At 44.7% G+C, this 20,000-nt stretch overlaps 1 protein-coding gene across 1 annotated transcript in view; it reads right to left on the reverse strand.

Moving 5' to 3' along the window:
- LOC128355403 (dedicator of cytokinesis protein 3-like) overlaps window positions 1–20,000 on the reverse strand; it is a 268,462-nt gene that overhangs the window by 235,857 nt on the left and 12,605 nt on the right. Inside the window, exon 3 of the mRNA XM_053315642.1 lies at window positions 17,515–17,555. Within this exon, the coding sequence (XP_053171617.1) occupies window positions 17,515–17,555 (41 nt within the window). The remainder of the gene's footprint in view (window positions 1–17,514; window positions 17,556–20,000) is intronic.

The following is a 20,000-nucleotide window of genomic DNA, read 5'->3' on the forward strand; positions in this document are numbered from 1 at the left end:
GTTTGATTCTTCAACAATGAGCGTCTTTCCTAATAGTCTGGAGCTGGAGACGTTTCTACTACGATGACATTGTGCTATTAGCTTCATAAAGGCAATGAGAGCCATAATACACATATTCATATTCTGTTCTCCTCTCTTTTAACTTCCTGTCTCTCTCTAACTCAGAGGTGTCAAAGTCATTTTCATTCAAGGGCCACATACAGCCCAATTTGATCTCATGTAGGCCGGATCATTAAAAAGATGGACGGAAGGAGGGAAGAAAAAAAGGAACGAAAAGGAGACAGGAAAGAAAGATGGAAGGAAGGAGGGAGGGAGGGAAGAAAGATGTGATGAACGGACAGAAAGATGGATGGAAAAAAGGGAGGAAGGACAGAAGGACATGAGAAAGAAAGTAAGGAAAGATGGAAGGAAGGATTAAAGGAACGAAAAGAAGACAGGGAGGAAGGACAGATGGAAGGAAGGAGGGAGGGAAGAAAGGGAGGAAGGACAGATGGAAGGACAGAAGGAAGGAAGGAAGGAGGGACGAAAAAGAGACAGGAAAGAAAGATGCACGGAAGGAGGGAGGGAAGATATGGACGGACAGAATGAAGGATGGAAGAAAGAAAGGAAGCACAGATGGAAATGAGAAAGAAAGGAAGGACAGATGGAAGGAAAGGTAAAAGGAACGAAGGAACGAAGGAAGGAAAGAAAGGGAGGAAGGACAGATGGAAGGAAGGAGGGAGGGAAGAAAGGGACGAAGGACAGAAGGAAGGAAGGAAGGAAGGAAGGAAGGAAGGAGGGACGAAAAACAGGAAGGAAGGAACGAAAAAGAGACAGGAAAGAAAGATGCACGGAAGGAGGGAGGGAAGATATGGACGGACAGAATGAAGGATGGAAGAAAGAAAGGAAGTACAGATGGAAATGAGAAAGAAAGGAAGGACAGATGGAAGGAAGGGTAAAAGGAACGAAGGAAGGAAAGAAAGGGAGGAAGGAAATATGGAAGGAAGGAGGGAGGGAAGAAAGATGTGATGAACGGACAGAAAGATGGATGGAAAAAAGGGAGGAAGGACAGAAGGACATGAGAAAGAAAGTAAGGAAAGATGCAAGGAAGGATTAAAGGAACGAAAAGAAGACAGGAAAGAAAGAAAGGGAGGAAGGACAGATGGAAGGACAGAAGGAAGGAAGGAAGGAAGGAAGGAAGGAGGGAAGAAAAACAGGAAGGAAGGAACGAAAAAGAGACAGGAAAGAAAGATGCACGGAAGGAGGGAGGGAAGATATGGACGGACAGAATGAAGGATGGAAGAAAGAAAGGAAGTACAGACGGAAATGAGAAAGAAAGGAAGGACAGATGGAAGGAAGGGTAAAAGGAACGAAGGAAGGAAAGAAAGGGAGGAAGGAAATATGGAAGGAAGGAGGGAGGGAAGAAAGGGAGGAAGGACAGAAGGAATGAAAAGAAGGAAGAAAGGAAGGGTGGGCCAGATTGGGCCCCTCGGCGGGCCGGTTCTGGCCCACGGGCCGCATGTTTGACGCCCCAGCTCTAACTCTTTATAAGGCTGCAGGTATTCCAGCTAAAGTGCTCATGGCTGATATTTTTGGATGACTGTTCGCATCCAGTCGTATTTCATAGTGATGTGAACTGACAACGTTGTCCAAAAGAAGAACATGCTCTATATAACAATAAAGAAACATCAGTTCTGTACCTGCATCTCTCCCGCTGGTGTTCAGTACTGTTTGGTTACAGTTGAGCCTGACATAAAATCTCTATGACAATAAAAACCCAGCCGAGCTACTTACAGAGCCAGAGTTAACTTCTTTTTTTCTGATGAGACCTGGCGGGGAGTTCCTGTCCTCTGAAATGAGGCCAACCAGGAAGTAACTTAGAACTGCATTCTATCAAAAGGCCACCAGGGGGCGACCGTCTCTATACAAGTCAATGGAGAATTCACCAACTTCTCACTTGATTTCTAACCTCAGTAAACGTTTTCAAAATGTGTTTATGGTCTCAATCGCTAGTTTAAAGCCTTCTTCAATGCAGTATGATGTTCATTTGGGACATTTTGGCCTCCCTGATTTTATATGTGACGATAAAGCAGGGTATGCATTAGGGCGTGGCTACGTCCTGATTGACAGGTTGATTGGCCAATGTCCTCCAGATCCAGCCCTAGCAACCATAGCAACCTCCCCGCTCCGCCCATGGCTCCGCCTCATGCCCATATAAGTATAATCCGTGTGTTTATTTTTCCCAGCATGCACCTGTCTATGACACAATCACACCTTTCTTAAGCTTATGGTACACCTAACTTCTTCAGTCTTTACTTTTTGACCACTGATGCTCTTTGTACTGATGAAGAGTTTTTTATAGCACACAAGAGATCATGTTTAATTTATAAACATCTAGTTATCTTAACAACAAACAAGTGTAAAACCTGTTCTCTCTCTCTGTGTGTGTGTGTGTGTGTGTGTGTGCGTGAGAGTGTGAGTGTGTGTGTGTGTGTATGTGTGTGTGTGTGTGTGTGTGTGTGTGAGAGTGAGTTGCCTGCTGATTTCTTTTTCTTTTTTCTTTTTTTTGGAAAACTGACTGAAATTTTAATGCCCGTCTTGAAAGTTGAACCCAAACATCTTAAAAAATTTAAACCCATATTTGCATACTTTTTTTTATTTAGAGTGTTTATATATTTATATCTGACACGCAGACAGACAGACGGGGGTCCCTCTCTAATGTCTGCCGCTACACGCTGAGGAACCCGGCGAGCTCTCGGAAAAAACTCTGAAGTTTATTCACATTACTGGACCAGCATTTAGATGATTAATGATTTTTTGCTTTGATAATCACCCGTTCTGCTTCAAAGCTTTAAAAAAAAAAAATGAATTATGCAATCTAAACATTTAAGGTCATTCTCGATGTCTAACTGCAACACATTAAGACTAAAAACCCTGATTTGGACATGAATCTTAATTATTTAGTGAGTGAAATGAAATGATGTCAGATTTGTGCAGTGTTTTGCAGAAGGGAGCAGAATGTGAGAGCAGAGAGCCAAACTGTGCTGATCCATGTTTAAATGGACTGATGACCGTGACTAATGCGCAGCAGGCCTGATCCCAAAGGTCCCACTGATCGCGTGTGTGTTCTCTGCCCAGCGCGCCGACACCTGATTGGTCAACGCTCTGCTGGAAGGTGACTGGACAGGAAGTGGCTGCGGCTGAACGGAGAGCCGAGCACACATATGCACAGACGCACACACGGATGGCATTTAGGCAGAATGTCAGTGGGAAAGAAAGGCTGTGTGGTGTGTGTGTGTGTGTGTGTGTCTCTGTGTGTGTGTGTGTGTGTGTGTGGTTGTGTGTATGTGTGTGTGTGTGTGTGTGTGTGTGTGTGTGTGTGTTTACACCTGGCCCAGGGCAGATGGCAGACACTCACTCAGTTTGGCAGCGTAGATCAACAGTCACCTCACACACACACAAACTAACGCCCTTCACTGCCCTGCTGTGAGAGGTGCATAGGTGACACACACATGCTAAACACACACGCCAAACACACACACACACACACACACACACATGCTAAACACACACACACACACACACACACATGCTAAACACACACACACACACACACACATAGAAAGACACTGCAAATGATTTTAATGTTCCTGTCTAATCTAAAAATAGGTCGATTATAATGATTTTCACACATTTTCCCTGATTAACTCGTCAAAGCCTGCTGAAATACACACACACACACACGCACGCACGCACGCACGCACGCACACACACACACACACACACACACACACACACACACACACACACACACACACACACACACACACACACACACACACACACACACACACACACACACACACACACACACACACACAACTAACGCCCTTCACTGCCCTGCTGTGAGAGGTGCATAGGTGACACACACATGCTAAACACACACACACGCACGCACGCACGCACGCACGCACGCACGCACGCACGCACGCACGCACGCACGCACACACACACACACACACACACACACACACACACACACACCCTTCCTGTCTTCTCTTCCTTTTATTTGTCCTTCCTTCCTTCCATCCTTCCTTCCATCCTTCCTCCCTCCCTTCCTGTCTTCTCTTCCATCTATTTGTCCGTCCTTCCTTCCTTCCTTCCTTCTGTTTGTCCTTCCTTCCTTCCTCCCTTTCCTTCCTGTCTTCTCTTCCATCTATTTGTCCTTCCTTCCTTCCTTCCTTCCTTCCTTCCTTCCTTCCTCCCTTCCTGTCTTCTCTTCCATCTATTTGTCCGTCCTTCCTTCCTTCCTTCCTTCTGTTTTTCCTTCCTTCCTTCCTTCCTTCCTTCCTTCTCTTCCTTCCTCCCTTTCCTTCCTGTTTTCTTTTCCTTCCTCCCTTTCTACCTTCCTTCCTGTCTTCTCTTCCTTTTATTTGTCCTTCCTTCCTTCCTCCCTCCCTTTCCTTCCTGTCTTCTCTCCCTTCCTCCCTTTCTACCTTCCATCTTTCCTTCCTGTCTTCTCTTCCATCTATTTGTCCTTCCTTCCTTCCTTCCGTTTGTCCTACCTTCCTCCCTTTCATCCTGTCTTCTCTTCCTTCCTTTCTCCCTTCCTTCCCCCCTTAATTTCAAAACTCTCTCTCTCTCTCTCTCTCTCTCTCTCTCTCTCTCTCTCTCTCTCTCTCTCTCTCTCTCTCTCTCTCTCTCTCTCTCTCTCTCCTCTCTCTCTCTCTCTCTCTCTCTCTCTCTCTCTCTCTCTCTCTCTCACACACACACACACACACACACACACACACACACACACACACACACACACACTGTCTTCAGGGTCTATGTGGACAGACGTTATTGTAAAGACAGACTCGTGCGTTAGCTGTAAAGGTCGCAGCGCGGCGGAGGGATACCGAACATGGAGGAGGATCTTTGTGTGTGTGTGTGTGTGTGTGTGTGTGTGTGTGTGTGTGTGTGTGTGTGTGTGTGTGTGTTTGTTGAACTTTACAGATTACAAATGTCAGTGGATCTTTGTTTCTAAAGACGAGTTACTCTAACCCGAGTTACTCCAACATGACAACAGAATTATTTAGACATGAATGATCCGTGGAGAACATGAAGCCTGGTTCCTCTCTACATGCTGGTAGAGTCTGACCAGAGAGATGATGATTGTTAAACATAAAGTAGATCTGCGTGTGATGTTTCTAGTTTAGTTTCGCAGGTTTTTTGGGTTTGGATGAATTAAAATTGAACCTCATTGAGATGTTAGAGCAGGGGTGTCAAACATGCGGCCCGTGGGTCAGAACTGAACCGCAGAGGAGTCCAATCCAGGCCCACTTTCCTTCCTGTCTTCTTTTCATTCCCATCTGTCTTTCCTTCCTTCCTCTCATCTTTCCTTACCGTTTTCTCTCCCCTTTCTTTCTTCTTTCCTTCCTTCCATCTGTCCTTCTATCTGTCCTTCAATCTTTCCTTCCTTCCTTCCATCTTCCCTTCCTTCCTTCCTTCCATGTTTCCTTACTGTCTTCTCTCCTCTTCCTTCCATCTGTTCTTCTTCTCTCCTCTTCCTTCCATCCTTCCATCTGTCCTTCCTTCTTTCCTTCCTTCCTTCAATCTTTTCTTCTTGTCTTCTCTTCCTCTCTTCCTTCCTTCCATGTGTCCTCACTTCCTCCCTTAGTTCCTTCCTTCCATCTGTCCGACCTTCCTTCCTTCCTTCCTTCCTTCCTTCCTGTATGTGGCCCTTGAATGAAGATGAGTTTGACACCTCTGCTCTAGAGGAAGATTTAAGACATCCAGTATTCATCATGAATCCACTATCTGCTGAAACACTAACAGACTCTGCTGTGACGTGAGATAAATTAGCATCACATGATATGAAGCTGTAGTTAAAGGCGGTTTTATAAAGACACGATTCAGATCTCTCATATATAAAGTGCAGCAGCTGTTCAGCGCTCAGTGATGTGAGCTGTAAGAAACGCTGCTGTCACTGAGCTGCCCTCTCTGTGACTTTAGCGGTCGGGGGAAAATGTGAACGCCGTCAAACCGCAGAGTGTGAAAGTTGTCCACAGTGCTGCTGGATTTAGAGGCGAGCGGGAGCAGGAAGGCATTTCCTGAGGGAGACATAGCGATTCGTCTCAACCAGCGAGCCTATTGTAGAGAAACCAGGTGATTAGGGTGGAACTAACAGGATTGGGCTGATGCCTTCGCTGCTGGGAGAGAAGCAGGAGAAGAGACAGCTCACACACACACACACACACACACACACACACACACACACACACACACACATACATTCAGATTCAGACACACACACATTCAGATTCAGACACACACACACACACACACACACACACTCACACACACACACACACATTCAGATTCAGACACACACACACACACACACACAGACACACACACACACACACACACATTCAGATTCAGACACACACACACACACACACACACACACACACACACACATTCCGATTCAGACACACACACAGACACACACACACACACACACACACACACACACACACACACACACACACACACACACACACACATTCAGATTCAGACACACACACACACACACAGACACACACACACATTCAGATTCAGACACACACACACACACACACACACATTCCGATTCAGACACACACACAGACACACAGACACACACACACACACACACACACACACACACACACACACTCAGATTTAGACACACACACACAGTCAGATTCAGACACACACACACACACACACACACATATTCAGATTCAGACACACACACACACACACACACACACACATTCAGATTCAGACACACACACACACACACACACACACACACACATTCAGATTCAGACACACACACACACACACACACACACACACACACACACACATTCAGATTCAGACACACACACACACACACACACACACACACACATTCAGATTCAGACACACACACACACACTCAGATTTAGACACACACACACATTCAGATTCAGACAGACACACACACACACACACACACACACACACACACACACACACACACACATTCAGATTCAGACACACACACACACACACACACACTCACACACACACACACACACACACACACACATTCAGATTCAGACACACACACACACACTCAGATTTAGACACACACACACATTCAGATTCAGACACACACACACACACACACACACACACACATACACACACACACACACACACCAACAGGCATGCAAAGACATGAATGCATACTGTAGCATGCAAGTAAGCATAATTACATGTCGGTTGTTTGCACACACATCTGGATCCATCCATCTTTATACTCTCAGCTTGTTCTGGTGATATCTGATTTACTGTAGCTGCTAGAAATACTGACATCACTAGAAATACTGACATCACTAGAAACACTGACATCACTAGAAATACTGACATCACTAGAAATACTGACATCACTAGAAATACTGACATCACTAGAAACACTGACATCACTAGAAATACTGACATCACTAGAAACACTGACATCACTAGAAATACTGACATCACTAGAAATACTGACATCACTAGAAATACTGACATCACTAGAAATACTGACATCACTAGAAATACTGACATCACTAGAAATACTGACATCACTAGAAATACTGACATCACTAGAAATACTGACATCACTAGAAATACTGACATCACTAGAAACACTGACATCACTAGAAATACTGACATCACTAGAAATACTAAACTTATTTAACACTGTGGATGCAAACTGTGTGATTTATGATATATAGTTAAACTGATTCCACTGATAATCTAAACCCTGGGTGTCAAACATAAAGCCCAATCTGATCTCATGTGGGCTGGATTATTAAAAAGAAGGAAGGAATGAAGGAACGAAGGGAGGGAGGAAGGAGTCAAGGAGTGAGGAAGGAAGGAAGGAAGGAAGGAAGGACAAATGGAAGGAAGGACAAATGGAAGGTAGGAAGGAAGGAAGGAAAGATAGGAAGGACAAATGGAAGGAAGGAAGGCAGGCAGGAAGGAAAGATAATCTTCAATCTTTCCTTCCTTCCTTCCTTCCATCTGTCCTTCCTTCCTTCCTTCCTTCCATCCTCCCTCCTTTCCTTCCTTACTTCTTCCCTTCCTCCCTCCTTTCCTTCCTTCTTCCTCCACACAATAATGTTCCTGAACTGTGCTGTTAAATCTCCTTTTTTACATCAGTTTAAAGGTGAACAACAATCATGTGAGAAGAGATTTAAAAGATCAGGGTTTGAATGTTAACATAGTTTAGTCTCAGTGCTCCTCCTTCCTTCTTCCTCTCTCCCTCCCTCCCTCCCTCCCTCCCTCCTACCTTACTTCTTTCCTTTCCTCCCTTCCTTCCTTTACATCCTTCTTCCTCCCTCCCTTCCTTCCTTCCTTCCTTCCTTCCTCCATCCCTCCTTTCCTTCCATCCTTATTCCTCCCTCCTTTCCTTCCTTATTCCTCCCTCCTTTCCTTCCCTTCCATCCTTCTTCCTCCCTCCTTTCTTTCCTTCCTTCCTTCCTTCCTTCATTCATTCCTTCCTTCCTCCTTTCCTTCCATCCTTATACCTCCCTCCTTTCCTTCCTTCCTTCATTCCTTCATTCCTTCCTTCCTCCTTTCCTTCCATCCTTATACCTCCCTCCTTTCCTTCCTTCTTCCTCCCTTCCTTCCTTCCAAGTCTTTTAACAGGTTTGGGTTAGAGATCTACAATCATGTGAGAAGAGATTTCAAAGATCAGGGTTTGAATGTTAACATCGTTTAGTCTCAGTGCTCCTCCTTCCTTCTTCCTCTCTCCCTCCCTCCCTCCCTCCTTTCCTTCCTTCCTTCATACTGCAGGTTGGTTTTATTCTGTTCCTCTCCTGCAGCGTTCTCAGGATCTCCCCGATGTTTGATTAGCATGAGGAAACCTGAACCTCCATGTCTCCTTGCTTATTATCCTCACAGTACTGCATCCCATTGGCCTCACTGTAACCTGCAGAGATGAATGACAGCGAGCCGCCTACGACCAAGCTGCTCTGCTCGTCCACTAGTCCAGGTTTCCTCTCTGGAGGTTCATCCTCCGAGGAACCCGACAGGAGACAGGATCACATTTACTCTTTCAAGCTCGTTGGTTTTCTTTCTTTTTTAACTCATTTCTATTTAAAGTGAACCAAATAAGATGCTACCAGAGTACTGTTCCTGGTACCATAGCTGCAATATTATACAGTTATATTTAAGGTATTCATTGTGTGTGTGTGTGTGTGTGTGTGTGTGTGTGTGTGTGTGTGTGTGTGTGTGTGTGTGTGTGTGTGTGTGTGTGTGTGTGTGTGTGAATCAGGCTTTTAAATATTATAGACACTTTAGACTTTAGACTGGTTTTTATATATCATGTTAACCTTCCTGTCGTCCTCCCGGGTCAAATTGACCCCGTCTGTTTTTACTGTTCCTTCCTTCCTCCTTTCCTTCCTTCTTCCTCCCTTCCTTCCTCTTTTCCTTCCTCCCTCGTTTCCTCCGTCCCTCCTACCTTCCTTCCTTCTTTCCCCTGTCCTTCCTTCCTCCCACCCTCCTTTCCTTCATTCCTCCCTTCCTTCTTTCCCTTCCTTCCTTCCTCCCTCCCTCCTTCCCTTCTTTCCTCCCTCCCTCCTTTACTTCCTCCCTCCCTCCCTCCTTTCCTTCATTCATCCCTTCCTTCTTTCCTTTCTTTCCTTCCTTCCCTCATTTCTTCCTCCCTCCTTTACTTCCTTCTTCCTCCCTTCCATCCTTCCTCCCTTCTTTCCCCCGTCCTTCCTTCCTCCCCCCCTCCTTTACTTCCTCCCTCCCTCCCTCCTTCCTTTCCTTCATTCATCCCTTCCTTCTTTCCTTTCTTTCCTTTCCTTCCTTCCTTCCTTTCTTCCTCCCTCCTTCACTTCCTTCTTCCTCCCTTCCATCCTTCCTCCCTCCTTCCCTCCTACCTTCCTTCTTTCTTTCCCCCATCCTTCCTTCCTCCCTCCTTTCCTTCCTTCTTCCTTCCCTCCCTCCTTCCTTGTTTCCTCCCTCCCTCCCTCCTTCCTTGTTCCCTCCCTCCCTCCTACCTTCCTTCCTTCTTTCCCCCATCCTTCCTTCCTTCCTCCCTCCCTCCTTTCCTTCATTCCTCCCTTCCTTCTTTCCTTCCTTCCTTCCTTCCTTCCTTCCTTCCTTCCTTCCTTTCTCCCTCCCTCTCTCCTTTCCTTCCTTCTTCCTCCTTTCCACTGCCCGTATAAATACCTTAATAGTTATGGTTAAGAAAATGTTGTCTATGTTGTCATGGTAACACAACACATTTTTCTTACACTGATAATTCACAGCTGAAACATTTAAAACCATCTTCAATCCAAACCATCAGAGTTACAGTTGTATTTATACCTTCTGTCTATTTTTAAGATGAACCCCCCCCCCCCCCTCCACCATGTTAAAGCCTCTCCCGTCCACAGAGACCCAGAGCAGCGGTGAGAGGAAACACTGTGAACATAAAGCCTCTTATGGACCCACAGAGCAGGATGGAATAAAAAAGGAGGCAGCTGAATGAAGAACAGAGGAGGACAAAACACAAGAGAGGCTCTGTTCTGTTCTTTCTCTTTTTAAAATAAGACTGTGAACCCAGAAGCCTGTTAGCTGCTGATCCAGAGCATGACTCTACTTCCCATTCAGGTCAAGACCTCGATATGATTTATAAAGTCATAAAATATCTGCCTCTAATTTACTCTTTGATTACATGTTAACAGACAGCTGTTGTCCTCAAGGCAAGGAAGAAAGGGAGGAAGAAGGAAGGAAAGGAGGAAGAAGGAAGTAAAGGAGGAAGGAAGGTAGGAGGGAGGGAGGGAGGGAGGGAGGATGGGGGAAAGAAGGAAGGAAGGTAGGAGGGAGGGAGGAAACAAGGAAGGAGGGAGGAAGGAAGGACGGGGGAAAGAAGGAAGGAAGGTAGGAGGGAGGGAGGAAGGATGGAAGGGAGGAAGAAGGAAGTAAAGGAGGGAGGGAAGAGGGATGGAAGGGAGGAAAAAGGAAGTAAAGAAGGAAGGGGAGGAAGGAAGGACAGGGGGAAAGAAGGAAGGAAGGGAGGAGGGAGGGAGGGAGGGAAGAAGAAAGTAAAGGATGGAGGGAGGAAGGAAAGAAGGAAGGAAAGAAGGAAGGAAGGAGGGAAAGAAGGAAGGAAAGGAGGAAGAAGGAAGTAAAGGAGGAAGGAAGGTAGGCGGGATGGAGGAAGGATGGAAGGGAGGAAGAAGGAAGTAAAGGAGGGAGGGAGGAGGGATGGAAGGGAGGAAAAAGGAAGTAAAGAAGGAAGGGAGGAAGGAAGGACAGGGGGAAAGAAGGAAGGAAGGGAGGAAGGAAAGGAAAGAAGGAAGGGAGGAATGAAAGGAAAGAAGGAAGGAAGGTAGGACGGGGGAAAGAAGGACAGAAGGTAGGAGGGAGGGAGGTAACAAGGAAGGAGGGAGGGTGGAAGGAAAAGAGGAAGGGAGGAAGAAAGGGAGGACCCTGCCCACGTTGAGGAGGAACTATAGTAATGGAAAATGTTGAGCTAGAACTGTAGAGAGGAAAAGCTCCATTAGTGACCTAAACGTAGCCAATCTGATGACTTTCAGTTCAGCAGTTAACCCTGTGTTTACTTTAAAACAGGAGACGTGGAGTAAGAGGTGGATGATAGATGGGGAGAGATGACGATGATGATGATGATGATGGAGATGACAGAGGAAGAGCAGCAGCTACTGAATACTGCAGAATCAGCAGAATTATTATATTTATACGTTAAACTCCTGCAGCTATAAAATACTGAGCTCTGTATTAAACCAGTCCACTGCTGTGAGTCACATCTCTTCTTCTGTTCCTCTAACCCTCTTCTTATTATTCTGAGGTCATAAGTGCGTTCACACTGAGAGGTAAGGCAACATGCAAACGTATGAATGAGAATGAAAGGTTAAATTCCTCCTGATGAGCAGGTTGGTGCGTGGTAGCTCCTGCCATCAGTGTGTGAATGTGTGTGAATGTGTGTGAACGGGTGAATGATGTCATGTAAAGAGCTTTGAGTGGTCGGAAAGACTAGAAAGACGCTATATAAGTACAGTCCATTTACCATTTACCATGCAGCACTTCTCACTCTCAACAGTCTCTATCTCAGCATATTTGGTTTCATCTGTAATGAACAATAATGCTAATGCTAATGCTATCTTGCTAACTAGCTAATCAGAGGGAGCGTACCTATGTTCCCCGGGTCCTATGTTTCCCGATCGCGGCTAACTCGGTTGCTAGCTTGGTGGCTAATTCGACGGCTAGCTCAGCGGCTAACTCGGCGGCTAGCTCGGCGGCTAACTCGGCAACTAACTCAGCGGCTAACTCGGTGACTAACTCAGCTAACTGTAGACGGGATTATCCCTATGTTCCCCGGTCACATACAAAGCGGGGAACATAGGGATGATCCCTAATCAGACACTAGACATTAACCTGTTGAAATATGTACATTAGATGAGTAAATAAATATAAACTAACTGAAGTGATTTTTAGAGTGTTCACCTCAGTCTTTGATAAACTAACCAATCAATCTTTATTTATACAGTACAGCTCCAAATCACGACCAAACTCATCTCATCCTCTCACACCCCTGACAGGTCTAGACGGTACTCTTTAATTTAACCCTTTATTGGGCAAATAATTATATTTGGCAACTTCTGTAAATATCCCAAAATATCTTTCCTTCCTTCCTTCTTTCCTTTCCTTCCTCCCTGCCTTCTTTCTTCCCTTCCTCTTTTCCTTTCTCCCTCCATCGTTCCTTATTTCCTCCGTCCTTCCATCTGTCCTTCCTCCCTCCCTCCTTCTCTCCTCCCTTCCTTCTTTCCTTCCTTCCATCTGTCCTTCCTCCCTCCCTCCTTCTCTCCTCCCTTCCTTCTTTCCTTCCTCTATCCCCCTTTCTTCTTCCTTCCTTCCTTCATTCTTTCTTCCCTTCCTCCCTCCCTCCTTCTCTCTTTCTTTCCTCCCCCCTACCTTCCTTCCTTTCCTTCCTCCCTCCTTCCTTCCCTTCCTTCCCTCCTTCCTTCCCTCCCTCCTTCCCTCCCTCCTTCCTTCCTTCCTTCCTCCCTTCCTTTCAATGAGTGTCCTATAAAGGGTTAATTTAAAGAGACCAAACTTTCCTCCATGAGCAGCTACTGGCGACAGCAGCAAGGGAAAACCTTTTAACAGGAAGAAACCTCAGTTAAACTCATTTTCATGTGTCAGACATTATTTTTTAACACTGCATTCATCAATCATCTAATTATTATTATTATTATTATCGGTGGTCCTTCTTGTGAATAATCTGATTAGTTTTAGTTAGTTTTTTTTTTACTGATAAGCTCAAAATGTTCAGTGTGAATAAGGAAATGTGTGTAAATGCTTATCAGCTCTTATCAAACTTCATCAGACTCAGTTTCAGTGAATAAAGAGACCATTTCTTATGATGAGTTGCATGAAATTTACATCTTATCAGTTTTCCATTCTCTGCTTATGAAGCCAGTTGTCCAGATGAACTGTCAATCTCTCCTACAGGACACAGAGACTCTGCTGTGTATATATATATGATAATCATCTACAACCTGTGGACATTAAAATTTATAACCCTCTTAAAGGCCTCGGCTTCATTTCCCAGAGAGATTATTATTCTGTACACTGACTGAACTCTGGGTGGAAGCTTAAAAGCCGAGTGGAAGCTTTGAATATGAAGCGTCTGAAAGCAGCAGGAAGCTTCTTTAAGACTTCAGTAAAAGTTGTTCTGAGGGTTAAAGTTTCTCTGAGGGAGATAAGAAGAGACCTGCATGTTTCTGTTTGAGTGGAGGAAGACTTTATTTTACATTTTATTAAGTCAAGTCAAGGAAGAGAGGGGAGGAAGAAGGAAGGAAAGGAAGGAGAAGGAAGGACGGGGGAAAGAAGGAAGGAAGGTACGAGGGAGGAAAGGAGAGAGGGAGGAAAGAAGGAAGGAATAAGGAAGGAAAGGAGGGAGGGAGGAAGGAAGGAAGGACGGGGAAAGAAGTAAGGAAGGTAGGAGGGAGGAAGGATGGGAGGGAGGAAGAAGGAAGTAAAGGAGGGAGGAAGGAAGGGAAGGAGGGAGGAAGGAAGGAAAGGAGGGAGGGAGGAAGGAAGGAGGGAAGGAAAGACGGGGAACAGGGGAAAGAAGGAAGGAAGGTAGGAGGGAGGGAGGAAACAAGGAAGGAGGGAGGGAGGAATGAAGGGAGGAAGAAGGAAGGAAAGGAGGAAAGGAGGAAAGAAGGAAGGAATAAGGAAGGAAAGGAGGGAGGGAGGAAGGAAGGACGGGGGAAAGAAGGAAGGGAGGGAGGAGGGAGGGAGGGAGGAAGGATGGAAGGGAGGAAGAAGGAAGTAAAGGAGGGAGGGAGGGAGGGAGGGAGGAAGGAAGGACAGGGAAAGGAAGGAAAGGAAAGAAGGAAGGGAGGAATGAAGGAAGGGAGGGAGGGAGGAAGGAAGGACGGGGGAAAGAAGGAAGGAAGGTAGGAGGGAGGGAGGAAGGAAAAGAGGAACGGAGGAAGAAAGGAAGGGCAGAAGGAAGGAAGGAAGGACACAAGGAAGGAAAAGAAGACAGGAAGGAAGGAAGGAAGGAAGGAAGCTTTGTGTGTGATAGAAAGAAAGCCAGATACAGCAGCAGGAAGGAAGGAAGGAAGGAAGGAAGGAAGGAAGGAAGGAAGGAAGGAAGTGAGTTGTGCCTCTAGCTGCTGTAAGACTTCAAATTATTGTTCATCAGGATCAAAGCAGTGAAACTTTATAATAGAGACATAAAGAGTCTCTCAGTGGATCCATGAGTCAACTCACTAGAACCCAAAAAACATCTTTCATTAAACTTCCTGTCGTCCACGCGGGTCAAACTGACCCCATCTGTTTTGACTGTTCCTTCTTTCCTTCCTTCCTTCCTTCCTTCCTCTCTCTTTCTTTCTTTCCTCTCTCTTTCCTCCCTTTCCCCCCTTCCTTTTTTCCTCCATCCTTCTTTCCTTCCTTCCTTTTTTCCTCCATCCTTCTTTCCTTCCTTCCCTCTTTCCTCCCTCCCTCCTACCATCCTTCTTTCCTCTCCCTTTCCTCCCTTCCTTCTTTCCTCCCTTCCTTCCTTCCTTTTTTCCTCCATCCTTCTTTCATCCCTTCCTTCTTTCCTCCCCCCCTCCTTTCCGTCCTTCTTTCCTCCCTCCCTTCCTTCCTTCCTTCCTTCCTTCCTTCCTCCCTCCCTCCTTTCCTCCCTTCCTTCCTTCCTTTTTTCCTCCATCCTTCTTTCATCCCTTCCTTCTTTCCTCCCTCTCTCCTTTCCGTCCTTCTTTCCTCCGTCCTTCCTTCTTTCCTCCCCCCCTCCTTTCCGTCCTTCTTTCCTTCCTTCCTCCCTCCCTCCTTTCCTCCCTTCCTTCCTTCCTTTTTTCCTCCATCCTTCTTTCATCCCTTCCTTCTTTCCTCCCTCTCTCCTTTCCGTCCTTCTTTCCTCCATCCTTCCTTCCTTCCTTCCTCCCTCCCTCCTTTCCTCCCTTCCTTCCTTCCTTTTTTCCTCCATCCTTCTTTCATCCCTTCCTTCTTTCCTCCCTCCCTCCCTTCTTTCTTTCCTCCCTTCCTTCCTTCCTTCTTTCCTCCATCCTTCTTTCATCCCTTCCTTCTTTCCTCCCTCCCTCCCTTCTTTTTTTCCTCCCTTCCTTCCTTTTTTCCTCCCTCCTTCTCTCTTTCCTTCCTTCCCTCTTTCCTCCCTCCCTCCTACCTCCCTCCTTCCTTCCTTCCTTCCTCCCTCCCTCCTTTCCTTTTCTTCTTTCTTCCTTCCTTCCTTCCTTTCTTCCTTCTTTATGGCTATGAGACAAACTGCTCATCATGTTACGTTGTCATAGCTACAGTCCACACAGACACCGACAGCTACAGGACATCACAGGATCATGTGACTTTCTACTTCATCAGTAACATCTTTTAAATCACTTCTCACTCATCTATTATATTTCTATTGTCATGTTGTCCTGTATAAATAAAGTTTATTTTGTAATATTATTAATAAAGACATAAAAGCAGAACTTCACAGTCTGTTTGAAGGTTTTAGAACAGAGGTGTCAAACTCATTTTCATTCAAGGGCCACATACAGAACAATCTGATCTGATGTGGGCCGGATTATTAAAAAGATGGAAGGAAGGAAGGAAGGAAGGAAGGAAGGAAGGAAGGAAAGACAGATGGAAGGAAGGACAGATGGAAGGAAGAAAGGGAGGAAAGACAGATGGAAGGAAGGAAGGAAGGAAGGAAGGAAAGACAGATGGAAGGAAGGACAGATGGAAGGAAAGAAGGAAGGAAGGACGGAAGGAAGGACAGATGGAAGGAAAGAAGGAAGGAATGAAGGAAGGAAGGAAGGAAGGAAGGAAGGACAGATGGAAGGAAAGACAGATGGAAGGAAGGAAGGAAGGAAGGAAGGAAGGAAGGAAGGACAGATGGAAGGAAGGAAGGAAGGAAGGAAGGAAGGAACGAAGGAAGGAACGAAGGAAGGAAGGAAAGATGGAAGGAAGGAAAAGAACACAGGAAGGAAAGTGGGCCGGACTGCAGCCCTCGTCAGGCCGGTTCTGGCCCACGGGCCGCATGTTTGACACCCCTGTTTTAGAGCAACAAAACTGGACCAAACAGTTACTGTACCATCACCGTCATAGATTTCCATTAATTATATTATTATAGTATTATAACAATATGAGGGATACGTATTTATATATTAAGATAACAACCTTTAACTACTTCAGTAACTATGTCGTCTACAAGCAGCACTTTGGGGTAAAAAGTAATTTTTAAAAAGCATTAATATATTTTTTAACCTCTTTCTTTTGCTTGCACAGTTTTTATGTTTGTTAGAATCAGGCTTTGAGGTTGATTTTACACTTTTTATAGTATGGGAGCAAAGTGAAGCAACACAGAAACATACTTCTCTCCACAACAGAGAAAAAGGATCATGTGACTTTCTCATCAGGAACATCTTTTAAATCATTTCTCATTCATCTATTATATTTCTATTGTCATGTTGTCCTGTATAAATAAAGTTTATTTTGTAATATTATCAATAAAGACATAAAAGCAGAACATCACAGTTTGTGTTTGAAGGTTTTAGAACAACTAAACTGAACCAAAGAGTTATTGTACCATATCATAGATTATTATTATAGTATTATAACAAAATGAGGGATACGTGTTTCTATTTTAAGATAACAGCCTTTAACTACTTCAGTAGCTATGTCGTCTACAAGCAGCACAGTTTTTATGTTTGGTAGAATCAAGCTTGACGGTTGATTTTACACTTTTTATAGTATGAAATACAAGAAATAATGTGTTAAGTTTGTACTGTAACAGAAAATGGGAGCAAAACAGAAACATACTTCAAGTCTCCATCACATCAGTAATCAGTAAGCAGTCAGAGATGATGACTATAAATGACTTCAACTCTCCACAACAGAGAAGAAGAATTAGATGTGTGAAAAGAAAAAGAGACAGAAAGAAGTCACTGAGAGTGGTAAAAGAAGTTGAGATGAAGAGAAGAAGAAGCAGTGAGTCAGTGTTACCTTGACGTTTGGCTTCCTGGTAGAAAAGCCTCGGTACCATCCTGGAAGAGAAAGAGAAGAACGATTCAGTGAAGAGCTTCAGTCCGCTGTGAGTCAGCAGTTTGGATCGATATTCAACGCTTGAACATTTTCCAACAAACAGATCTTTGTTCACAGAGAAGGAGAGAAACACTCTGATGGCTTCCTCACAAAGTACAAAAAACATTTAAATAATAATAATCATGTTGATCAGTATTACAGGACAAAGTCTTCTAATGAGATCATTCTTATCTTCTTTCGTTCCTTCCGTCTGCCCTTCCTCCCTTCCTCTTTTCCTTCCTCCCTACCTTCCTTCCTTCTTTCCCCCGTCACTCCTTCCTCCCTCTCTCCCCCTCCTTTCCTTCCTCCCTCCTTTACTTCCTTCTTCCTCCCTTCCATCCTTCCTCCCTCCTTCCCACCTTCCTTCCTTCTTTCCCCCGTCCTTCCTTCCTTTCCTTCCTTATTCCTTCCTTCCTTCCTCTCTCCCTCCCTCCTTCCTTGTTTTCTTCCTCCCTCTCTCCCTCCCTCCTACCTTCCTTCCTTCTTTCCCCCATCCTTCCTTCCTCCCTCCCTCCTTTCCTTCCTTATTCCTCCCTCCTTCCTTCCTTGTTTCCTCCCTCCCTCCTACCTTCTTTCCCCCGTCCTTCCTTCCTTTCCTTCCTTATTCCTTCCTTCCTTTCTCCCTCCCTCCTTCCTTGTTTTCTCCCTCCCTCCTTCCTTGTTTCCTCCCTCCCTCCCTCCCTCCTACCTTCCTTCCTTCTTTCCCCCATCCTTCCTTCCTCCCTCCCTCCTTTCCTTCCTTATTCCTCCCTCCTTCCTTCCTTGTTTCCTCCCTCCCTCCTACCTTCCTTCCTTCTTTCCCCCGTCCTTCCTAACATTACAAATAATAATGTTGATCAGTATTACAGGACAAAGTCTTCTAATGAGCTCATTATTAAAACTCATCACATGTCAGTGAAGATTAAATCAGTTTTACTTTCTTCCTCCCTCCTTCTTTGTTTCTCCCTCCCTCCTACCTTCCTTCCTTCTTCCTCCCTTCCTTCCTTCTTTCCTTCCTTCTTTCCCTTGTCCTTCCTTTCTTCTACCCTTCCTCTTTTCCTTCCTCCCCTCCCTCCCTTCCATCCTCCCTCCTTTACTTCCTTCTTCCTCCCTTCCATCCTTTCTCCCTCCCTCCTACCTTCCTTCCTGCCATCATTCCTCCCTTCCTTCTTTCCTTTCCTTCCCTCCTTCATTCCTCCCTCCTTCCTTGTTTCTTACCTCCCTACTTTACTTCCTTCTTCCTCCCTTCCATCCTTCCTTCCTCCCTCCCTCCTTCCTTCCTCCCTCCCTCCTTTCCTTCCTATTCCCTCTTTTCCTTCCTCCCTTCCTTCCTTCCTTCCTCCCTTCCTGTCTCTCTTGAAATGATAAAATTTCACTAGTTCAAAGAATATTTAGTGTCATTTCTAGAAGGGAAGTTTTTGCAGCGTGTCACATATCTTAGAGGCTGATTGTTAGTTTAATATTTGAGAATAATAATCTAATATAAGGAAACGTCTCCATAGAAAACAATAAGACACTCTGTCCATTCATTTCTAGTAAAGCAGCAGACTGTACATGTCCTTTCTGCTGTCAGAATCAATCGTTTATAAATAAAGTTTTAAGAACATAGAAATAGTAAATACTTTAAAAAGAAAGCTATATATGAATAAATAATGTAATTAGATGTCATGCTGCCCTGAAGACGATCAATCAAGCATCAATACTGATCAGTCATCAACGTTTAGTCTGTTAAAGTTCGGCTGAATCACTGACTGAAAATCTCTATAGCGTGTGTGTGCGCGTGTGTGTGTGTGTGTGTGTGTGTGTGTGTGTGTGTATGTGTGTGTGTGGGAGTAATTCATATAGCCCCTGGTGTGTGCATACTTGGTTGGATGCTTATGAATGTGCGTGACAAAGTTAGACGGAGACAGTGACAAACACGATGCCTGAAGCGAAGGACAGATTCAGTCCATTACTCTAAACTCTGCGTGTGTGTGTGTGTGTGTTTGAGAGAGAGAGAGAGAGAGAGAGAGAGAGAGAGAGAGAGAGACAGAGACAGAGAGAGAGAGAGAGAGAGAGAGAGAGAGAGCATTTTCTGTATTTCTATCTTTGTGAGGACCGATATGAGAACATGAGGATATTATTAGAGCAATGTAAACAAGACTATTTATAATAAATACACATTTGCAATAGTTCATTTGAGAGCTGTAAAAACATTATATACACATTTATTTTAACTGGATTTTTCCTAATGTGACCCACAATGCTTCTTCTAAAATGCTTCTTTTTTTGTGCAGCTGGTAGAAAATTGTATATATATGCAAATATACAAATTTGACCTGCGTTCATTAAAAAAAAAAAAATCAAAGATCAGCTTTAAAGACAGTCTTCTAAACACATTAAATAGGTCATAAATGTATTTCTAAAAAAGGTGTAAAAAGCATTTCAAC

Source organism: Scomber japonicus, chromosome 3 (genome assembly GCF_027409825.1).
Source record: "Scomber japonicus isolate fScoJap1 chromosome 3, fScoJap1.pri, whole genome shotgun sequence".
Taxonomy (NCBI): domain Eukaryota; kingdom Metazoa; phylum Chordata; class Actinopteri; order Scombriformes; family Scombridae; genus Scomber; species Scomber japonicus.